At 40.3% G+C, this 23,127-nt stretch overlaps 1 protein-coding gene across 16 annotated transcripts in view; it reads right to left on the bottom strand.

Annotated features, from left to right (window-relative positions):
- DLG2 (discs large MAGUK scaffold protein 2) overlaps window positions 1–23,127 on the bottom strand; it is a 2,338,778-nt gene that overhangs the window by 700,984 nt on the left and 1,614,667 nt on the right. For all 16 annotated transcript variants that reach the window (XM_040255566.1, XM_040255568.1, XM_040255582.1 and 13 more), the window contains one exon: window positions 14,660–14,784. In XM_040255566.1, coding sequence (XP_040111500.1) covers window positions 14,660–14,784 — 125 coding nt within the window. The remainder of the gene's footprint in view (window positions 1–14,659; window positions 14,785–23,127) is intronic.

Here is a 23,127-nt window from a genome sequence, read left to right as displayed (position 1 = left end):
TTGCTGCACTGGGTCTTCACTGCTGCGCCCAATCCTTCTCCAGTTGTCCTGAGCAGGGGCTCCTCCTCACCGTGGTGCACGGGCTGCTCCTGACCGTGGCTTTCCCTGCTGTGGAGCACAGGCTCTAGGCTCACTGGCGTCAGCAGTTGCAGGACGCAGGCTCAGCAGCTGTGGCTTGCGGGCTCTCGAGTGTGGGCTCGGAAGCTGCGTCACATGCACTTTCACCTGCTCCAAGGCGTGTGGGATCTGCTGGGAGTAGGAATGAAACCTGTGTCCCCTGCATTTCTGGCCCATGCAGCCCCAGCATCCCCTTTTTGCGGGGCTTCCCTGACAGCTCAGTTGGTAAAGAATCCGCTTGCAGTGCAGGAGACCTGGGTTTGATTCCTAGGTCAGGAAGATCCGCTGGAGAAGGGATAGGCTACCCACTCCAGTATTCTCAGGCTTCCCTGGTGGCTCACTCGGTCAAGAATCTGCCTGCAATGTGGGAGACCTGGGTTCCATCCCTGGGTTGGGAAGATCCCCTGGAGAAGGGAAAGGCTACCCACACCAGTATTCTGACCTGGAGAATTCCATGGACTGTATAGAGTGTCGCAAAGAGTCGGACATGACTGAGCGACTTTCACTTTCACCCCAGCAATGGCAAGTGGATTCTTATCCACTGTATCACCAGGGAAGTCCAGTAATTCTAAATTTTAACCTGGGTTTGTAGCTCAGCTTCATTTAGGAAACTAAGGTACAATGTACAGAGGTGGGTGGGAAGGGGATATGGGAGAGTGGAGGGACAGCATGAAGGCAAAGATCGTCTGGTTTGAACTGGGCAGTGTGAAGAGAAACCTTATCTGGAATATGGGAGGTGATATGTAAGTTTCCATTTTGCTGTTGCCATAGCTATTGTATAGAAATTGAAAAAAATAGTGACTAGATCTGATATACGTATATATAATTATATATATAATAATATATATATAATATACATAATATATGTATTATAATTATATATATATCAGATCTAGTTACTATATATATATATACATATATAGTACATATATATTTACATATATAAAATACATGTATGCTTTTGGCATCTGTTAAGCCAATTTGCAATGATTTGATGCTTGCCCAAAGCTTACCACATTATTGGACATTTCTAAATAATGACATAATTTATTAGCTGTTTAGAAAAGCCATTCCTGGAAATAACTAGAGTTATCACTGAATTAGAAACCAGGAGAAAATTTGAGTGTCTTCCCCTCCTTCCTGGGCCTTCCCGTATCCCTCAGTTGGAAAAGAATCTGCCTGCAGTGCAGGAGACCCAGATTCAATTCCTGCGTCGGGAATATCCCCTGGAGAAGAAAATGGCTACCCACTCCAGTATTCTTGCCTGGAGAATCCCCATGGACACAGCGACTAAACCACTACCACCATCCTCCTTCCCGGAAACCATTTTGCTTTTGGTAAAGATCCCAAGGAGTTATTTGCAAAAATAAAATTAAATATAGTTTTAGAATATTAGAATAACAATATTTCTTCTGGGAGACTGTTACAATAAATAATAATAAATGACTTCTCAGCATTTAAGTCATGATCAGTTCTTTGCTACAGAAATGTAATGAAGATCATATCTTCTCACAGTTACAGATTTAACCAAAACAAAAGATTGATTTCCTGGCCATGGTAATAGTATTCTGAATGTCTCAGACTGTCAACAAAAGTCAAATAAATAAACAGAATTTGATTTTTAAACTGAAAATTCCCAAAGATCCTCTACCACACTCATTTTATGGAGAAAGATGCTAAGGTTAAGAAGGCTGTGGAACCCTCTCAAGGTCTCAGAGCTAGTTAGTAGCAGAGATGCCCAGGTCTCTCTCCTACCATCGCCAAAGCTGTGCATCTTGTTAGCTTTCAGTCTGAAATGGAAGTTTGGGCCTAGACCTACAAACAAAGTCAGAAATTGCTCCCTCTACACAAAGCACGGACTAGAATTAAATTAAAATGTTTACAGCCTCATGGAATCAGCCTTAGGGGATATGAACCACCACATCTATGTTTCAATAATCTATTGTTCTCTTTTGAAAAACCCATATATTCTTTTCTTCCTTAATTGTATTTGGATAACTGAACTTGAAAAACTCAGTCTGAATTAATCCTCCTAAATTTTCATGCACTTCACTAATACGTCTTTGGCTTTTGAAAATAAAGACTTTACATATAAGATCACTTTTGTAAATGATGGATACTTTAGCAGTTAGGACACAAGGTCAAATATCTGCTAGTTTGTCTAGGAAATGGGAACAGCATTTGATATTTGCCTGCTTTAAAGATTCATTAGGCCATATAGGCATGGAGTCCAAATCAAAAGTATTCTCTACTTGGCAAACAGATTCAAGAACTTTTCTAAATGACGGAACTTCAGATGAAATAAATCTATAACTTGACAGCAATACAAAGAAGTCAAGGGCTTTTTGAAACTAGAAATAAATTCTCAGATTTATAAATAAGGATGAATATTTTATGCCAGCAAATTGGATATTTTTATAACAGACTTGTTGAGATATAATTCACATACTTTAAAATTTGCCCTTTTAAACTATACAAGTCAGTGATCTTTTTTAGTATGTTCACAGACTGTGCAATCCTTAGCTTGAGGGAATTTTATAACACTTTCATCATGTCTAAAAGAAATCCATATTCATTACCAGTCCCTGACAACCATTAACCTACTTTTATCTATATGGGTTTCCCTATTCTGGTCATTTCATAGAAATAAAATTGTACAATATGTAGCCTTTTATATCTGGCTTCTTTGATTTAGGATATTGTTTCAGGGTTTACTGATGTAGCATGCATTAGAACTTCATCTGTTTTCATGGTTGAATAATATTCCACTGTAAGAATATATCATATTTTATCCATTCATCTGTTGATGGACATCGGGATTACGTTGAAACTCTTTTTATGTGTTATCGGTCATTTTAAATCTTCTTTCAAGGAATACTTATTTGAATCTGTGGTAGGCGCAATAATGGTCTTTCAAAGAGTACAAGTCCTCATTTCTGACCTGTGAATATATTATAGCATGGGCCGAAGAGACTTTATGTACATGCATGCTAACTTGCTTCAGTCGTGTTTGAATTTGTGACTGTAGTCCGCCAGGCTCCTCTGTCCATGGAACTTTCCAGGCAAGACTACTGGAGTGGGCTGCCATCCCCTCCTCCAGGGGATCTTCCCAACGTAGGGGTCAAACCGGGGTCTCTTTTGTCTAATGCATTGGCAGGCAAGTTCTTTACCATCAGCTCCACCTTACAGGTACAGTTAAAATAAGAATTGTGAGATAGGGAAATTATCCTATATTACCTAGGCAAGTTAAAAGTAATCACAGGAATCCTTAATGAAAGACACAATAGAGTCATAGTCAGAGAAGAGATACGACAGAAGCAAAGGTTGGACTGATGATCTTTGAAGATGGAAGAAACAGTTATGAGCCAAGAAATTCAGGTGGCCCTAAGAAGTTGGGAAAAGGAAAGGAAACAGATTGTTCCATAGCTCCTCTGGAGCTGCCCTGTCGACAGCTTGAGTTCATTTCAGTGAGTCTGATTTTGGATTTCTGACCTCCAGAACTATAAGATAATAAATTTGTGCTATTTTAAGCCACCATGGTTTTGATGGCAGCAGTAGGAAATTACTCCAAATCCTTCGCCAATTTTCTAACTAGGTTACTTGTTCTGTTGTTGAGCTATAAAAGTTCTTTCTATAGTCTGGACACAAGTCCACTATCTGCTATATTATTGCAAATATTTTTTCCCATTCTGTTCACAGTTCAGTTGCTCAGTCGTGTCCAACTCTTTGCAACCCCATGGACTGCAGCACACCAGGCCCCCCTGTCCATCACCAACTCCCGGAGGTTACCCAAACTCACATCCATTGAACTGGTGACGCCATCCAACCATCTCACCCTCTGTAGTCCCCTTCTCCTCCCACCTTCAATCTTTTCCAGCATCAAGGTCTTTTCAAATGACTCGGTTCTTTGCATCAGGTGGCCAAAGAATCGGAATTTCAGCTTCAGTCCTTCCAATGAATATTCAGGACTGATTTCCTTTAGGATGGACTAGTTGGAGCTCCTTGCAGTCCAAGGGACTCTCAGGAGTCTTCTCCAACACCACGGTTTAAAAGCATCATTTCTTCAGTGCTCAGCTTTCTTTATAGTTCCACTCTCATATCCATACATGACTAGATGTAACTTTGTCGGCAAAGTATTGTCTCTGCTTTTTAATATGCTGCCTAGGTTGGTCATAACTTTTCTTCCAAGGAGCAAGTGTCTTTTAATTTCATGGCTGCAGTCACCATCATGTGATATGCCAGGCTGGATGAATCACAAGCTGGAACCAAAATTGCCAGGAGAAATATCAACAACCTTAGATATACAGATGATACCACTCCAATGGCAGAAAGTGAAGAGGAACCAAAGAAATTCTTGAGAAGGGTAAAAGAGGAGAGTGAAAAGGCTGGCTTGAAACTCAACATTCAAAAAACTAAGAGCATGGCATCTAGTCCCATCTGACCCAGGCAATTGAACAGGGGTCTCCTGCTTTGCAGGTGTTTTCTTTACCAAATGAGCTATCAGGGAAGCCCCTAGTCCCATCACTGCATGGCAAATAGAAGGGGAAACAGTGGAAGCATTGACAGATATGTTTTCTAGGAATCCAAAATCACTGCTGATTGTGACTGCAGCCATGGGAAAGACTGAAGGCAAAAGAAAAAGACGGCGGCAGATGAGATTGTTAAATGGCATTACCAACTCAGAGGACATGAAGCTGGACAAACTCCAGGATATAGTGAAGGACAAGAGAGCCTGGCATGCTGCAGTCCTTGGGGTCACATAGTCAGACACAACCTAGTGACTGAACAACGCCAACAGCTCTAAGTTGTTGAGGACTTGTCATTACCAGGTACTACAGAACTACTTGCTAATTGATTTTTTCTTGTCTAAGCATGTTATCAACATAGTTAGGGCTGCTAATATTGATAGAGGGCTTCCCTGGTGCTCAGATGGTAAAGAATTCACCTGCAATACGGGAGACCCAGGTTCGATCCCTGGGTTGGGAAGATCCCCTGGAGGAGGGCATGGCAACCCACTCCAGGATTCTTGTCTGGAGAATCCCTATGGATGGAGGAGCCTGGTGGGCTACAGTCCAGGAGACTGCAGAGAGTCAGACATGACTGAGTGACTAAGCCTACACACATAATATTGACAGAGGAAATCAAAGGACAGGGGACTATGCTCTCTTACTCCTTTTCCTTCTGTGGGCAGAGATGGGAGGATAAGAAGGAGTCTAATCAGATCCAACTGTAATTTGCCCTGGATAATGAAATCACCCTTCTCATGAGGATGATCTCATTAAGGGCAACAGTAGGGCTTATGTGCTGCTTTTGCCTCAAAACAATAACGAAAAAGAAGTCCAGGTGGCTTTGAAAACACTGAGAGTCTCTGTCTTTGGAAAATTTAGCATTAGGCATTATCACAATTATTTGGTGCAAGGATTACCCCTTTGATGGAAGTTGACATATTTGACTTGGTAGCTCAAGGGTTTTGTTTGCCATCGTCCAAACTAATGCAAGTTCAATGTGAAGAGGTTCTATGTGGATTTTGCAATCTCTTATATTGTTTCATGTACTAGTCATCTATTATTTCCTTAAACAGTCTGAAAGTGAGTCTTGGGAGTAAGTTTCAGACTGTGATGCTTGAAAATCACTCCCTTTGCTCTGTTTAGCGCTTCTCACTGGCACAGAAAAACGTTTAAATTTAGGTTTGTGCTCTCCATTTCCAAGTTATGGGATGTTTTCATCTTTGATGATCACTAATGTTTCTTCTTTTTCCTTTTCCTTTATCTCTCCCTTTTCTTCCCCTTTGCCTCTCTTTTCCACTTCATGTAATTATTTAAAAATTACTAGTGAGTTAATGAGTATAATGAAAAAACAAAACAATGAATTGACAAATGTCAACCAAAGGACAATGCAGTTTAGAACACAGGGGTTGTGTTCTCTTTGCTTTTATGAGGACAAAGCCAACCCTACCTGTAAACAGACACAGAAGGAACAAATGAAGCAATGAACTTAGGGGAAAAAATTTTTTTCTGCATCTTGTCTGGGAGTAGAAATGATTATGCTGGGGGCTTAAGAGGTTAACTTGTGTCACTTGTCAGGAAATTGACAAGCAGCCATCTCTTCTGCCTGCTACTGCATGCTGCTTTTGTGCTGTGAATGGCTTTCATAAATGCACTGCTGTGTAGAATGTCATTTCTGCATCAACAAGTAGAGACTGTCATGTGGTAGCTCTTCCCCAGGATGTCAGATCAATATTGGCCCTCTGCAATCCTGGGACTTGAAGCCACACAGAGGGCATTCTTATGATTCAGATACAAAAGTTGAAACAAAAATCATCCTTCAAAGCATGGGAATATATCTATTTTGTTCTGGAAGAAAACCTAATTGTTCTTACATTAAAGATAAGCAATGTTATTAAATTTTAATAACTACTTCTAGAAGAAAAAATATAAATGACTGTTCAGTTCAGTTCAGTCGCTCAGTCGTGTCCGACTCTTTGTGACCCCATGAATCACAGCACGCCAGGCCTCCCTGTCCATCACCAACTCCCGGAGTTCACTCAGACTCACATCCATCGAGTCAGTGATGCCATCCGGCCATCTCATCCTCTGTCGTCTCCTTTTCCTCCTGCACCCAATCCCTCCCATTTTTTTAAAGTTCAATTTTTCTGTTAATCAAATAAATTCAAAGCAAAGCAAGGAAAGGTACCAATGTTTGCCTTGGCCAATAGCCCCAAATCATATACGTTCAAGCACATGAAATGCTAATGATATATTATAAAACAGGCCTCTCTAAGACTGTTGGTGGAACTAGAATCTTTCTGGAAGGAAATTTAGCAATATGTGTCAAAATTCTTTGAAATGTGCATATCTTTTGATGCAGAAATTCTACTGCTAGAAATATATCCTAAAGAATTTATGAAAAACAGAGTCAGTAATGTCTTCCAAAAGATTGCCAGTTATTTAAAATGCTAAGAAACTGAAAATAACCTAAAACTCAACAATGTATATAGTAAACATATTATTAAACAGAAATTAAAATATATGTAAAGGTTTTTTCTTAAAATGATATAGGGAAAAGTTTATGAAATAAAGTCATGCAAAGTTAAACAAATGCTAAATATTATATATAGTGTGATCTAAACTAAAGGCAAATAGAATAGCAAAAATACCAGAAATAAGTATAGAAAAATATTAATACTTTTGTATCAACAAAGATGTTGAAATTATTTAGTGTAAAAATGAAAATGTTGTGTTTTGTGTAGCTTTTATCTACCCTTCTGCATTGTATACATATCCCAAAAGAACAATTATCATATTCATAAAAATATGTACACAATACATTATATTTAAAAAGAGGCTACACAGGGAAAAAATCACTATCCAAAGAAATTCCTTTAAACCATTACATGATGTCTTGCTGGCCTTTTAACTTAGCCCTTATCTCACATTTTCCTTAGAGCTTCTGACTCTCCCTCTCTCCCACCCCAGGTTCAAATCTCCAGCCATCAGCTGTAACAAGATATCTCAGCTAACCTCTGTCTCTGCTGTCCCTCTCCTTGAGGGATCATTTCTTCCCCATTTCTGACCTTGAGCCACTCCCTTGTTTCTGAATGCTTTTCACATTTTGCCTCCAAGTGTGTGAAGGGCCTGAGTCTGGCCAGAAAGCTTGATCAGTATTTCTGAAGATCAGAGTGTGGTAGTGCTGGCAGAGACAAGCCCGTCTACAGCACAATATCAGGGTCCAGAATGCCGTAGAGTTCATTCTAACTTTTTATTACTTTATGAGAGGTTATCACAACATCTTCAGTTTAAAGCACTATGCATTTATTATCTCAGAGTTTTAGTGGATTATAAATCTGGACACAGTTTATGGACTCTTCTATTCTGGGTCCCACAAGGCTATAATCAACGTGTCAGCTAAACTGCACTCTTTCAGAAATTTGGGGTTCTCTTACAAGCTCAAGGGGTTATTAGCAGAAATCAGCTGTTTGACTGACATGGAAGTTTGCCTTATCCAGATCAACGGGAAGTGTACTTTCCTTCTATTTTCATTCTTTGTTTTCTTTCCTTTTTTTTTTTTTAAATGAAGTATAGTTGATTTACAATGTTGTAAATCTGTACTTTTATGGTACTCCTTGGATTAGATCAGGCTTACAAGGGATAAAGTGAAGAAGTGAAGTCACTCAGTCATGTCTGCCTCTTTGTGACCCCATGAACTATAGCCTGTCAGACTCCTCTGTCCATGGGATTCTCCAGGCAAGATTACTGGATTGGGCTGCCATTTCTTTCTCCTTACAAGGGATAATCTCGCTTTTAAGTAGTTCAAGGTCAACTGATTAGGCACCTTAATTCCACCTATGAAATCTCTTCTGTCATAAAAAGAAACATTATCATAGGAGTGACGTACTAGCATACTCACACATCCTTCCGTACTCAGGGGATGGTGCCTCTGAAGGTCATTTTAGAACTCTGTTTTCCGTAAGTGTCCCTTCCTGGCTGTCAGAGCCTTGTGGCTTAAGCTCAGTTTTCTGTGAAATGACTGCTTTTGTGGATCGGGTGGTGTTGGGAGCCTTTGAATTTTACACAACTTCTTCACACTCTATTTTATTTCAATCTTTACTGTAGCTTCCTGATACATATGTTCCTACCTCCAATTTACCAGTGAAGGACCTGGAGCGCAGAGAGCTTAAAAAGAGGTCCAAGGTCACTTAGCTAGAAAGTAGAACTTGAAGCCCAGATCTGCTACACCAAATAGCACGTTCTTTCTCCTACATCTCTCCTCGGAGGCAACCACTGAGACTTGAGTTCAGTTTGGAATCTGAGCTAACTAAGGAGAAAGTCACCTCTCACCTCATATGCATCTTAAACCTGCACACTCATTTTACATTGGGTGTGACTGAGGACACACAGGAAGGCTTTTCATAATGAACTCAGAATTCCCAGAATAATGTAGATGCTAGTGCGTCATTCCTCCTTATAAGTTACCACAGGTTTAGCAACTTGAAACATGACCTATTTATTAGCTCACTGTTTGTGTAAGTCAGAAGTCTGGCCTAGCAGGGCTGGAATCTCTGCTCAGGTTCCTCCAAGGCTGAAATCCTGGTGTCAGTCGAGCTACATTCTCATCTGGAGTTCTGGGTCTTATTCCAACTCATGTGGTTGTGGTAAGACTTGATTGCTTGCAGTTGTGGGATGGAGGTCCCTGCTTCCTTGCTGGCTATCAGCTGGGACCTCTCTCTGCTCCTAGGGGCCATCCTCATCCTTTTTCACACGGCCTCCTCCATCTTCAAACCAGGAATAATGTTGAGTACTTCACTGATTCTGAATCTCTTCGACTTCCCATTCTGCTACCAGCCAGAGAAAGCTCTCCGCTGTTAAGGCTCATGTGATTAGACCAGGCTAACCTGTACACTCTCCCTATCCTGTGTCAACTATGCCACACAACGTAACTCAATCACAGGAGTGACAGCTCATCACAGTCCCAGGTTGTATGGATTAGTGGGTGGAATCCTGAGGAGTGGCATTTTGAGAATGCTGCTTAGCACTGTGTGTCTTTGAAATAGCATTTCTCCCACCCTGCAGGATAACTTAGAACATCAATACATGGACATTAGACCCAGGCTGCCTAGGTTCAAATTATGGATCCAACATGTACTAGCAGTACAACCTTCTTAAGGTACTTAACCGCTTATATCAGTTCCTTGATTTTCTTACCTAAAAAGTGGGAGTAATAATATTACTCTCATCAAGTTATGCCCTTTAAATGAGCTAATGTGCCAGAAAAGTTGTTGGCACATTGAGGTATTGTGTTGTCCTTGCGATTATGATTATTGACCTAATTATTATCCACTAATATAGAGTCCAGATTACTAGTCTCCTAGGAGCAGACCCATCACCTCACTTTTCTAGGCTTCAGCTACTCTTTCAGTTTTAGTATTATTGTCAAAGTAAAATTTATGACAAGTATACATTAGAAAACTTTTATGAGCCTCTAACTCGTAGGATAGACCAAACAATTTGTCAGGTTGAAAAACAAAACAGAACTGTTTAGTTTGTGAGCTTAGTTTTTCAGTAAGGGAAGCAGCAGATTCAACTGACTGTATTAGAAACTTGAGAAGAGAAATATAGACACTCATTAAGTACCATAGCTAAATGGGTTTTAATTCAATGTTATCATCAAGAGAAAAGAGGATGTGAAAAGATAGCAACAGAAAGGCCGTAGAGGATGAAAAGGAACTAAAAGAAAGGTGGAAAGGATGAGAGGAGAGGGAACGGAACACCATAGGGAAAAGAAGAAGGAATGGAAAAATGACAGAGGAAAGACTACTGAGAAGAGAGGGCTGGTAAGGCAAAGGGGCAAATGCTGCTGAAAGTTACTTGGTACAGCTAGAGACTGAGATTATTTTACTGAATCCTCAGAATAGGTATTATTGTAATCACTTTATAGATGAGAAAACAGCAGCTAAACGTTGAATTTTTCCAAAACCAAATATGTGTATATTCAGGTATTAGAACCAACATCTTTCCAGAGTTCATTTTTCTGTGTTGTCACCTTGTTCAAAAAGACTAATGGTGAGATAGAAAGTACTCTTCACACATTGCTGGTCCAGCTTCAGAGTGTTCCTGCCACACTGAGAAAAGACTTCTTAGATGGGCTTGGGTGTTACTGACACTAAACACTACCTTAGAATGTTATTTTCTTGAGTCAAGACAGTTGGAGCCCAGTTAAAACTGACCCCTGAATGACTGATGGTTCAGGATAAACCACTTGTTTGAGCCTTAGTTTCCCCATCTGTAAAATGTAGGCTTTGAACCAGATAAAAAGGTGAATTCTGAAATCTATCCTTCATATCATACTGCCAGACTTTCAACCGTTATTCTTGAGCTCTCAGATGTCCCCAAACCATCCAAGTTCATGGCAGAAAGGAGTAAGGTGGGAAACAGTCTCCGTGGTAGTAGCAAGGCTCTATCAGGAACTGGAGGCCCACTCCAGAGCTGTCCTCACGCAGGTACAAGGCTGTGATGTGGGTTGGAGAAATGCTCCCGTTAGAATCACTCTTCAGAGTTTTTCAGGTCGTTCACTGCACAGCCTTACCGGGCAATATTCACACACACAGTCATAGCCCACTGCTCAATGTTATGTGCTGGACTGGATGGGAGAGGAGTTTGGGGGAGAGTGGATACGTGTGTATGTATGGCTAAGTCTCTTTGCTGTTCACCTGAAACTATTACAACATTGTTAATCAGCTATACCCCAATACAAAATGTTTTTTTGGTGTTAAAAAATAGATAAAAATAAAATTAAAAAAATAAATGAAACAAAAAATGGAACTTCTCCAGGGTCCAATATTAGCAAATACTATCCCCAGGAAGTAGGGGAAGCCAGGACAAAGACCCGTGGGTAGAGTTCATAATAAAAACAACTGTGGCTCAGTAGAAAAATAGCAAACTTCGCAGAGTTCAGAATTTCCCATTAGCATGTGTAAAACTTTATATTTGGGAATTTTTAGGCCAAGATCCCATGAGGTAGGGGATTCTACTAGTGAACAAGAGTTTAGAGAGTATTATAAGTGACATACAGATTTTGGAATGTATTCAAAGATAGATGTGTGATCTTAAAAAATTTAATTCTTAATTTCCTAAGTCCATATTATGATGGCCATACTAACTATAACTACCTCACATGGCTGTTTTAAGTATATAAAATATTGTGTGTGTGTATCTACATCTCTATTTCCATTCTCTATCTGTCTATCCTTCAGTCTGTGTATTCATCAATCCATCCACCCACCCACCAACCTATCTACCTATCTTTCCTATATGAGGACAATGCTCCACACGTGATGAAAGCTTAATAAATGTTAGCGGCCATTATGATTATGTTCTTTACAACTACTGAACAATGCTTTCAACACAGCAGAACTTCCTTTTATCTCTGTAGGCATACGCAGAGTGGTGGCACTCTCAGAGATGCCATTTTTCATTCTTATCTGTAGAATAATCACATAAAGTCCATTTTATCCGATGCTTACGGCGGAAATGTAGCAGAGGTGAAAGCTTCCCTACTTCTAGGTAAAGAATGGTATGAAACAATGATTATGGTCCACTTTTCTGGAGTTTTCTCTAACAACTTTATTTCTGAACTTTTAAAATGGAGCTTCTCCTAATATCATATGACATCCCTTATATGTGGGATCTAAAAAGAAATGATACAAATGAACTTAATTACAAAACAGAAAAAGACTCACAGATTTGAAAATGAACTTATGGCTGCTGGCGGGGAAGACACAGTTAGGGACTTTGGGAAGGTCATATACACACTGCTGTATTTAAAATGGTAACCAGCAAAGACCTACTGTATAGCACGTGGAACTCTGCTGAATGTTACGTACTGGACTGGATGGGAGAGGGGTTTGGGAAGAATGGACACATGTATATGTATGGCTAAGTCTCTTCACTGTTCACCTGAAACTATCACAACATTGTTCATCGGCTGTACCCCAATACAAAATGTTTCTTGGTGCTAAAAAAATAAATAAAAATAAAATTAAAAAATAAATGAAACAAAAAATGGAGGTTCTCCAGGGTCCAACATTAGCAAATACTATCCCCACCATGACTCTTAGAATTACACATCTATTTCTAATCTCCCACTCGGCAGCATGGATGTCGTCCCCTCACCCAGAAATCAGTTTTGTCAATTCAGCCTGAAGGTTCTATCATCAAAAAGCATGTGAATCCTGTAGGAGTACCACCCATTTCCTGCCTTGTTGGTAGGAGATGCAGATGTACCTGAAAAAAGGTGAGATGTTCCTTGACAAACTGCAAAGATGCAGCTGTCAAAAATAATCACTGCATCAGAACAGCTGGAGACCAAAAAACTGTTCTTGGCTGCTTTATAAAAATCAGCAAGCCAGCCTCTTTATGCTTCATAAAAAAGCACCCTGAGGAAGAGCAATGAAGCTTACATATCTGCCACCTAGGCCACGGTTTTCAGTGTGGTTCCATGTAGCCCAAGGGCTTCCCAGGGGGTGCTTGTGGTGAAGAACTTGCCTGCCAGTGCAGCAGACATAACTAACCAGGGTTCAACCCCTGGGTAGGGAAGATTCCCCTGGAGGAGGGCACGGCAACCCACTCCCGTATTCTCGCCTGGAGAATCCCATGGGCAGAGGAGCCTGGCGGGCTACGGTTCATAGGGTTGCAAAGAGTCGGACACGACGGAAGCAGCTTAACACATACACACGTATGCAAGCTAAAACTACTTGTAACTGTTGGTCTTGGTCTGCACGACCCTCTCTCCCTACTTATTGATTTACCCTCCTCTCCCATCTCATTTTACTCATTCATTAATGCAAAAATTCACTCATTCATTCAGAAAGTATTTATGAACTCACATCTATATATAACTGCTTGACCTAAGGGATTTATAATCTAGTAGCTTCCGCAATGGTTAAACAGTAAAGAATGGAATCCTCCTGCAAAACAGGAGACGCAGGAGACGCGGGTACAACCCCCGGGTTGGGAAGATCCCCTCCAGTAGGAAATGGCAACCTGCTCCAGCCTTCTTGCCCGAAAAACCCCATGGACAGAGGAGCCTAGTGGTCCTCGTCCACGTGGTCGCAAAGGGTTGGATATGACTCGGCACGCACATGCTAAAATAATGCTGGGGCATGTTTTCCTCCGGGGCAATCTCTCCTACTTGTTCAGTCTATAATTCTTTTAGCTGGGGTTTTGACTTCTGATGCAATTTTATATTATTGACTAAGAGCCCCAAGTGGGTGACTCTCATTTTGACAAATAACCTTTAGATTTTATTTTTTTTAATTTTTGGACCATGTGGCATCTAGGATCTTAGTTTCCCAACCAGGAATTGAACCTGAGCCCCTGCATTGGAAGCACAGAGTCTTAACCACAGGACTTCCAGGGAAGTCCCAATCTTTAGTTCTTTAAGGAGAGGGGCCCTGGCTCAAGCCATTACTATGGTATCCTGAGCAGGATCTGGCTCTATTTCTAACCTCAGCTGGTTGGAAGACCAGTGGTTTCCTTCTTTGCTGGTTTGTGAGGTTACTAAAATCTTATTTTTATAAGACTCAGCCTGGAATCTTCTCATGGAATACCTTTTTAGACTCTTTCCATCCCAACTTCTACAGAAAACCCCAAATCCGTGAATACATACCAGGTGCATAATATGGCATTTCTGTGTTAATACTACTTACAGTATACCCTTTTCTACACAGTTTACTATTTGCTCATCAGCTCATATTATTCTTCTTTCCCACCAGACTGAAGACCCCATGGAACAAAAAATGACATTCATATTCCTTCCTCCCACTGCCTGGCCCCGTGCTGAATGTGGTAGCCATCAACACACACAAATTAAATCCTAGTTGAAATTCAACAAGAGATCCGGAAAGTCATTACAGAAAGCTTGCTTTGACAGTCTTTTCTTTCAAGTACAGGACTTTTGGAGAACTCTTATTCTCCAAAGGCACAGGTATGTCTCACTGATGTGGCAGATTTACTTTCCAAATAACTCTAACATTTCAGATCATTACCTGAGTCTGCCATCCTCTGCTGCAGCACCTCCCGGTATAATCTTCGTAATAAATATGCCAGGGTCATCTCCAATGTGGGGATTATCTGTCCCTCCAGCGATACTGAATCCCAGGCCAGAATTTCCCTGTAGAAACAATAAGTAGACATTAAACGATGTGGCTGTCACCTAAACCTAGTTCCCCTTGTACTCTGCGTTATCATCTTACCACTCAAATGGAAATCAGGCGATAACAGCCTTGTATGCAAAGCCATAAACTGCACCATCAGCAGACAAAGGAAGGTCAGGGAAAACACTCAGGTTTGTCCCTGCATTGCAAGAATTCAAGTGCATTATACTTCTGCTTATGCAAAGGGCCTTACACTTTTGCTTCTAAGAAACGCAGCCTTTATTAGAAACTAAAATGGCCATGATGAAATAAAAGTTGACACTGTGCAATAGGAGGAAATGCAAAAGATCATTACAGTCCACTATAAAAATTATACATGCATACAAAAAAGAACAGACGGAAACAGGTTATGTGAAAAACCTTTGATTTGATGGAGTAGTGAAATTTGGATGTTTCCATTCTGCTATTTCTGGTACTGTTGCTCTAATATTTTTTATCCATCAAATAAGTGTATTTTCCTATTTGTTAATAGGAACTTTGACTTCAGAAGGCAACGGCCCCTTTTAGAGTCATAGCAAATGTGAGACAATTTTCATTAATAAGTAGGTTTTAATTTGCTATAGATACAGACAAGGAATACATTATTGTTGCAGCGTGTAAATATGAACAGTTTATATTCTAATATAGCTTTTATGCTTACTCCTGTAGATGACAGTAATTGATAACCAATGTACATATAGCCCTCTAAAATTTGCATGCACTATATAATTAAAAGTCTCCCTCAAATTCACCATTGCACTTATTTCTTATTTTCATATTCTCTTTTAATTTCCATCTCCATGGCTACATTTTTGTTTCCATATTATGTTCCTTTTTTTCCTATTCACTTTATATTTTCAGTCATTCTTATACAATTAGAAAGTCTTTATAATTATCCATTTAAGTGACTAAATATTTCCCTAAGGTCATTTAACCAATCACTTCTCACTGGATATTTAATTTCTTTATATACTCTTACAACAAATACAGCTTACTAAATTTATGATTGTTTGATTAAGTTCTGCTCATGGGTAAAAAGAGATGAGGAATAAGAAATTAGTTGTTAATCCAGAAAAATTAATTAGGGCACTCAATTAGAGAAGTTCAGTGTTAAGATCAAGTATAACTTGACAGTTATACTATCACTGCAAATGTCAAGGTAAATCTTACCAATTTTTATTGACCGAACTAATAAAACTCGGAATTTTCAGACGGTTGTTCTCACAATTATACACGAAAAGGCTGAAGTTAATAATTCAACCATGGCCACTAAAATCCCACGTCTTTGTAGTTCTGACTTCTAATTCTGTTTCTCTGAAAAACTCCAGTGTTCCTTCAGTATTATCTGACTACTTAAGAGCAGTCACATAATGAACGTATTTGTTACTGTTGTTCAGTCTCTAAGTTATGACTATTTGTGACCCCATGGATGGCAACATGCCAGGCTTCCCTGGTCTTCACTATCTCCCAGAGTTTGCTCAACTTCATGTCTATTGAACCAGTGATGCTATCTAATCATCTCATTCTCCATTACCCTGATCTCCTCCTGCCCTCAATCTTTTCAGTATCAGAAGTGAAAGTATTAACTGCTCAGTTGTGTCTAACTCTTTGCCACCCCATGAACACCAGGCTCCTCTGTCCATGGAATTCTCCAGGCAAGAATACTGGAGTAGGTTGCCATTCCCTTCTGCAGGGGATCTTCCTGACCAAGGGATTAAAACCAGGTCTCCTATATTGCAGGTAGATACTTCAACATCTGAGCCAGCAGGAAGACCAGAGTCTTTACCAATGATTCGGTTCTTCACATCAGGTGTCCAAAGTATTGGAACTTCAGCTTCAGCATCAGTCCTTCCAATGAATATTTAGGCTTGATTTCCTTTAGGATTGACTGGTTTGATCTCCTTGCTGTCCAAAGAACTCTCAAGAGCCTTCTCCAGTACCACAGTTTGAAAGAGTTCTTCAGAGCTCAGTCTTATTTATGGTCCAACTCTCACATCTATACATGACTACTGGAAAAAACATAGCTTTGGCCATATGGACCTTTGTTGGCAAAGTGATATATCTGCTTTTTAATATGCTATCTAGGTTACTCCTAGATATGTTATCTTGTCTTACTCCTTTCCTAATTTTGAACCAGTTCATTGTTCCATGTCTGGTTCTAACTGTTGCTTCTTGACCTGCATACAGGTTTATCAGGAGACAGGTAAGGTGGTCTGGTAGTCCCATCTCTTTAAGAATTCTCCAGTTTGCTGTGATCTACACAGTCAAAGACTTTCAAGTAGTCAATAAAGCAGATGGTTTTCTCGAATTCCCTTGCCTTTTCTATGATCCAATGGATGTTGACAATTTGATCTCTGGTTCCTCTGCCTCAATGTATGTATTAAATATTTATTAAATATCAGCTTTGTGTTTGGCACTGGGCTAAGCCTTGGAGCTACAGCCATGAATCTATCAGTTTATGAGGCATATGAAGGACAAGTGCAGAGTGCTGGAGTGGCTAACAGATTCAAACACAAGGACTTTTCCTGAAGGTGAAGAGTGGTTAGCTTCTTTTAATGAGGGAAGGGTGGGAGTTGGAGAGGAGGACAGAGTGTCCCAAGCGGAGGGAAGAACATACGTAAAATACCTGAAGTGACAAAGTGTATGCCAGGTCCAAGAAACAGACAAGAAGGTGACAATGATGACAGCAAGAAGGATAATTTACTTCCCTGGTGGCTCAGACGATAAAGCGTCTGCCAACAGTGCGGGAGACCCAGGTTCAATCCCTGGGTCAGGAAGATCTGGAGAAGGAAATGGCAACCCACTCCAGTATTCTTGCCTTGAAAATTCCATGGACAGAGAAGCCTGGTAGTCTACAGTCCATGGGGTCGCAAAGAGTCAGACACGACTGAGCAACTTCACTTCACTCGATCATGAAGTTCTTCAAAGCAGTGTATGTGAGTCCAGTTTTGGTTTCACATACCTTGACACCAGATGACTTCATTGTATTGTATGAATATCTCCTATGAGACTGTCTTGAAGCTAAGGCTGTAGGGATTAAGACCAAGTGATTTCTGCTTTCATGGAATTCAAGGCAGAGCAGAAAAGACCCATAGTTTGGCAACTGGTGATCAGTATATCAACTACTTCCCTGGTGACTCAGATGGTAAAGTGTCTGCCTACAACGCAGGAGACCCGGGTTCATTCCATGGGTTGGGAAGATCTCCTGGAGAAGGAAATGGCAACCCACTCCAGTATTCTTGCCTGGAAAATCCCATGGACGGAGGAGCCTATTAGGCTACAGTCCATGGGGTTGCAAAGAGTCAGACACGACTGAGCGACTTCACTTTCACTTTCACCTCAACTACACTGTCACGTCGACAGCCACCAATGAGGCAGTTTCTACAAGATCTTGGGTTTCAGAAGGAAAGGACGGGAAGATAAGTTTCTTCAATGTAATTTGGGTCTAGCTCCAAAAACATCAACTAGAATATATTGGTCTTACTAGAGTTGGCACCTCAACAATACCAATTTCTTCATTAATGGGGTAAGGAAAGAGTCAAGCACAGACTGGAAGATGTTCTAAAGCTTTCTCCTGAAGATATCAAAATCTTGGGAGAGGGCACTTAAGACTTTGTCATTCAAGAAAAATATTCACTCTACTTCCTCTATATTTTAGCTCCCAGGAACACTGAATTGCTCGCACAGTCCACTTGATAACTCATCTCTTGGCCTTTGCTCATACTGCTTTCTCTATGAGAAATCTCCCACTCTCCCTGATGGTTCAGATGTCATTTGAGTTTATAGATTTCTCGGCTTAGCTATGCTATGCAGTGTGTTATTTTGAAACTGTATATTTATCAGTCTCTCTTTCCTTCACACTGACCTTACAGAAGGCAGAAACTATAATATTCACCTTTGTCTCTTGGTGCCTTGGGTGGCACATTGTTCCTTACATATTTGATGAAATGAATGAACAGACAAACACATTTGCTGAGAATATTCTTCCAAAGGGTAGAGTCAGAAAAGACATAATACAAGTACACAATTAATATAGAAGTCACTTTTTTCTGTGCGGCTCCAAAATAAAAATGGAAAGGCCAGAAATTCAAACTGTGGCTTAGCTGAAGGATGAATGAGGAGACGAGAGCTGTTCAAATTGGGAATAGCCTGCTTTGCAAGGAAGGGAGGATCCTTTACTCAATGGGTAGCTGGCTAGACACTAGACATCATAAGGGATCCAAACATCTACTGAGAAGTTAGGCTATATGACTTCAAAGGATTCTTCTGGATCTCTGGCTAGACTTGCAGGAAAACTACTCTTGCCAACAGAAAAAAAAAAAAAAAAAAAGAATGCCATAGGAACCTTTAGAGGAGGATGTAGGTCACTGCTACATTGTTTTATTGTATGGATTCACAGATCTTTGAAGTGATAGCTTTGATGACAACCTAGCAACACACAAACATTGCTTTTAGACTCTAATATGGAGAATATGCTTCCCTGGTGGCTCAGATGGTAAAGAATCTGCCAGCAAGGCAGGAGACCTGGGTTTGATCCCTGGGTTGGGAAGATCCCCTGGAGATAGGAATGGCTACCCCTCCAGTTTTCTTTCCTGGAGAATCCCATGGACAAAAGAGCCTAGTGGGCTACAGTCCACGGGGTTGCAAAGAGTCAGATACGACTGAACAACTAACCACAGATATGGAGAATATGGTGGTTTGGACATTTACTGATAAACTCTGTCCTTGAATCCACTCTGAGGAAAGGAATAAATCAGAACCCACAATGAAAAGAGGCAGGTAGAGACAGAGTATAACTGGATCCGTGTTTCTGATCCCAAGGATTCCCCAGCCTGACAGCTGGGCCTGGCCAGTCACAGTAGTTCTTTAGCAGAGGTTCATCTGCATTCAGCTAAGGAAATTATTAAAGTGCTTCCCCATCTCCCCTTGTTATTCTCACCCAGCCTTCCCTTTCAGGCCTTTGCTCCCAGACAGCAGTGTTCAGTGGGGAGAGGGAGAGTAAAAAGCAGCAGTGAAATCACTGTCTGCTGTTCTCCATGGCAGAATCTCTCCCATCCCCGCCAACGATCATCCCAGAGCTGGCCAGCTGCAAGGGCAGAGCCCAGAACCTCTGTCCTCCGCGTAGCCATCTCTCCATGAGAACAGGAAGATCCCTGGCTGACAGCCTTAGGTCCTGAAAATGGTGCCTGATTAACTGAGTGTTGATACTTGACACAGTCAACGGAAACTACAAGGTGCCACGTGGGTGAGGGCAGCCTCTGTGCAGCATTCTGGCTGGGCTGCTGTTTCCTCACAGTTGGGCAGAGTCCATGTGTGAGCATGCGGCTGCCTTAGACCATTATTTCTGCTGGCTCCCATTCCTCCACACTGGCTGACTCTCCCCCGGGAACACAAGTCTACCGCCTAGCCAGTGGGTTAGGAAGTGGCACTTTCTCCTTCATGTACTATACTCTGTTACCTCTCGGGGAAAAGGCAAAAAAGCAAAAGGAAAAGAACATTTGCCATTTAACTGAAGGCTGCAAATATAAATACCAGTATCCTCAGAAACATAAGCCCAAGCCCACTGCCACAGTCCACGCCCAGTGCCTAGCCAAGTGGTACTTTCTCTTTCATGTACTACACTCTATCAACTCTCAGAGGGGGAAAAAAATAAAATAGCAAAATGAAAAGAATATTTAGTGAAAATAAAATGAAAAATAAAACATTTAAATGATGGTTGCAAACATAAACACAGTATCCTCAGAGAATTCTCTTTTCATTAAAAGACTGTTCTTTAACAGAAAATTATCCCCAAAATGGGGTTACAAAACAGAAGAGGAAAATTTGGTGATATCATAATCATATGAATTTACAAAAGGTTCTATTGACAAAGAATTTCTTTTACTGTCAGAAGTTTCTACTTTCAAATACTATTTAATCTAGTACTGTACAATGACTTGTGGTCAAAGATTTGTGGCAGTATCATGCTTCTAATTCTAAAAACAAAACAAAAACCAAATTGTAATCGGAAACATTCAAACAATGGAGAAATATTTTAAAAGTACTGTGATATGTCTATCTGAATGTGGGAATATTTTAGAGCCATTAAAACTGCAGCAATATTTAATGATAATGGAAAATGTTCATTATACAAATGTGAGAGGAAAAAATTGAGTATGAAATTTTAATTAAAGGATGATCACCACTAAAATATTTTTTAAAAGACTTGCTTTTTACTAAGAAATTTATGAATTACTAATTGGTAATAGTAAAACTGCTTAAGTAATAACTCAAACTACTTAAGAGGGAGAGACTTTTTTTAAGTTATAAAATTCTTAATAAAATACTAAAAATGTCCTCAAGGGAACTAACATTTATTACATTTTTCTTTTTGGAACTAACATTGATTGCATTTTTCTTCCTGGAACTAACATTTATTGCATTTTTCTTTTTATGCTAAACTTTGAGCTAGGCTTATTTTCATCCTCTATCTGATGGACAGTATTTTTCCCCTTTTCATGTATTAAAAAACAAAACACAAAAACAAATTAAAACCAAAAGAAAACCCCGAGGCTAAGAAGAGTGAAGCAACTTACTTAAAGACAGAAAGCAAGTAAATAGTGGAATTCAAATCCAAACAGGATATTTTAAGCTTCAAACACCAACTTTTCCCCTCTTACATCATATTGTCTCTTCTGGGTTAAATAATTTGATGGTAAAGAAATTAAAAAAAAAATAGGAACAACAAACTATGAAAATTTTTTTGAAAAGAATCCATACCACTCTTATCAGTATCATAAAAATATTTTTAAAAGTTGTAATGGAAGAGCATGTATTTGGACCATTCAGACCTGTTTTTCACATTAGGTACATTCTTAACTTTGAACCTAGCTTTCTTGTCTGTAAGATGTACATAATAGTAACTACTTCACAGCATTATTAGAAAGATCAAAGTAAATGATATATGTGCCAGCAAAGCACTGAGCATAGATGCTGGGAGGTGTGTGAAGATTAATCAATATTAGTTCATTTCCTTTGGTTGGATACTGCACTATTACGAGTGTCCTTCTAAACATGAGGGCAATAATGGCAAACGGAAGTAAGACAATGCAGTCTTTCATTCATACCTTTATCTATTCATCCAACAAGTATTTTTTGATGAATGTTGGCCTACAATTTTATATGTTATTTCTCTTTGTAAAGATAATTTAGTTACATATTCTAAATACGGGAGAAAGGATGGCTAGGTAGGAAGCATTGAGAATGTTAAATAAATAAACGCTAGATAAAGGAAGACTCAAACACTATTTTTTTAAGCTTTCAGTATCCATAACCTATTTTGATGCATTGAATTTTGGTATTTCATCTGACAAACCCCGATATTTCTGTGCATTCCCTTCACTTCAGTAGGATCCATATGTTCCTTTCACTTTCTACCAAGAATATCAACAAACAAGTCTATCATCTGTATATCTGCTCCAGCAGGTATTTATTTTTATTTACTATATTTATACTATATAATCAGAGACGGCAGTGGCACCCCACTCCAGTACTCTTCCTGGAAAATCCCATGGACGGAGGAGCCTGGTAGGCTGCAGTCCATGGGGTCACTGAGAGTCGGACACGACTGAGCAACTTCACTTTCACTTTTCACTTTCATGAATTGGAGAAGGAAATGGCAACCCACTCCAGTGTTCTTGCCTGGAGAATCCCAGGGACGGCGGAGCCTGGTGGGCTGCCGTCTATGGGGTTGCACAGGGTCGGACACGACTGAAGCGACTTAGCAGCAGCAGCAGCAGCAGACTATATAATGAGCTTCCCAGATGGCACTAGTGGCAAAGAATCTGCCTGCCAAGGCAGGAGATGCAACTGAGGCAGGTGGACTCCCTGGGTCGGGAAGCTCACCTGGAGTAGGAAATGGCAACTCACTCTAGTCTTCTTGCCCAGAAGATTCTATGGACAGAAGAGCCTGGTGGGCTATAGTCCATGGGGCTACAAAGAGTCAGACACAACTAAATTACTAAGCACATACACACATACTACAAAATAATATATGTGTTATTTTCAAGTATATCAGTTCAGTATCAGTTCAGTCACTCAGTTGTGTCCGACTCTTTGTGACCCCATGGACTGCAGCATGCCAGGATTCCCTGCCCATCACCAACACCCAGAGTTTACTCAAAAACTCATGTCCTTTGAGTCAGTGATGCCATCCAACCATCTCATCCTCTGTCGTCCCCTTCTCCTCCTGCCTTCAATCTTTCCCAGCATCAGGGTCTTTTCCAATGAGTCAGTACTTCACATCAGGTGGCCAAAGTATTGGAGTTTCAGCTTTAGCATCA

The sequence above is a fragment of the Oryx dammah genome, unplaced genomic scaffold (assembly GCF_014754425.2).
Source record: "Oryx dammah isolate SB20612 unplaced genomic scaffold, SCBI_Odam_1.1 HiC_scaffold_15, whole genome shotgun sequence".
In the NCBI taxonomy this organism is placed as follows: Eukaryota; Metazoa; Chordata; class Mammalia; order Artiodactyla; family Bovidae; genus Oryx; species Oryx dammah.
Note: the sequence above shows the minus strand (reverse complement) of the source record. Positions and strands in the feature narration are given on the sequence as shown.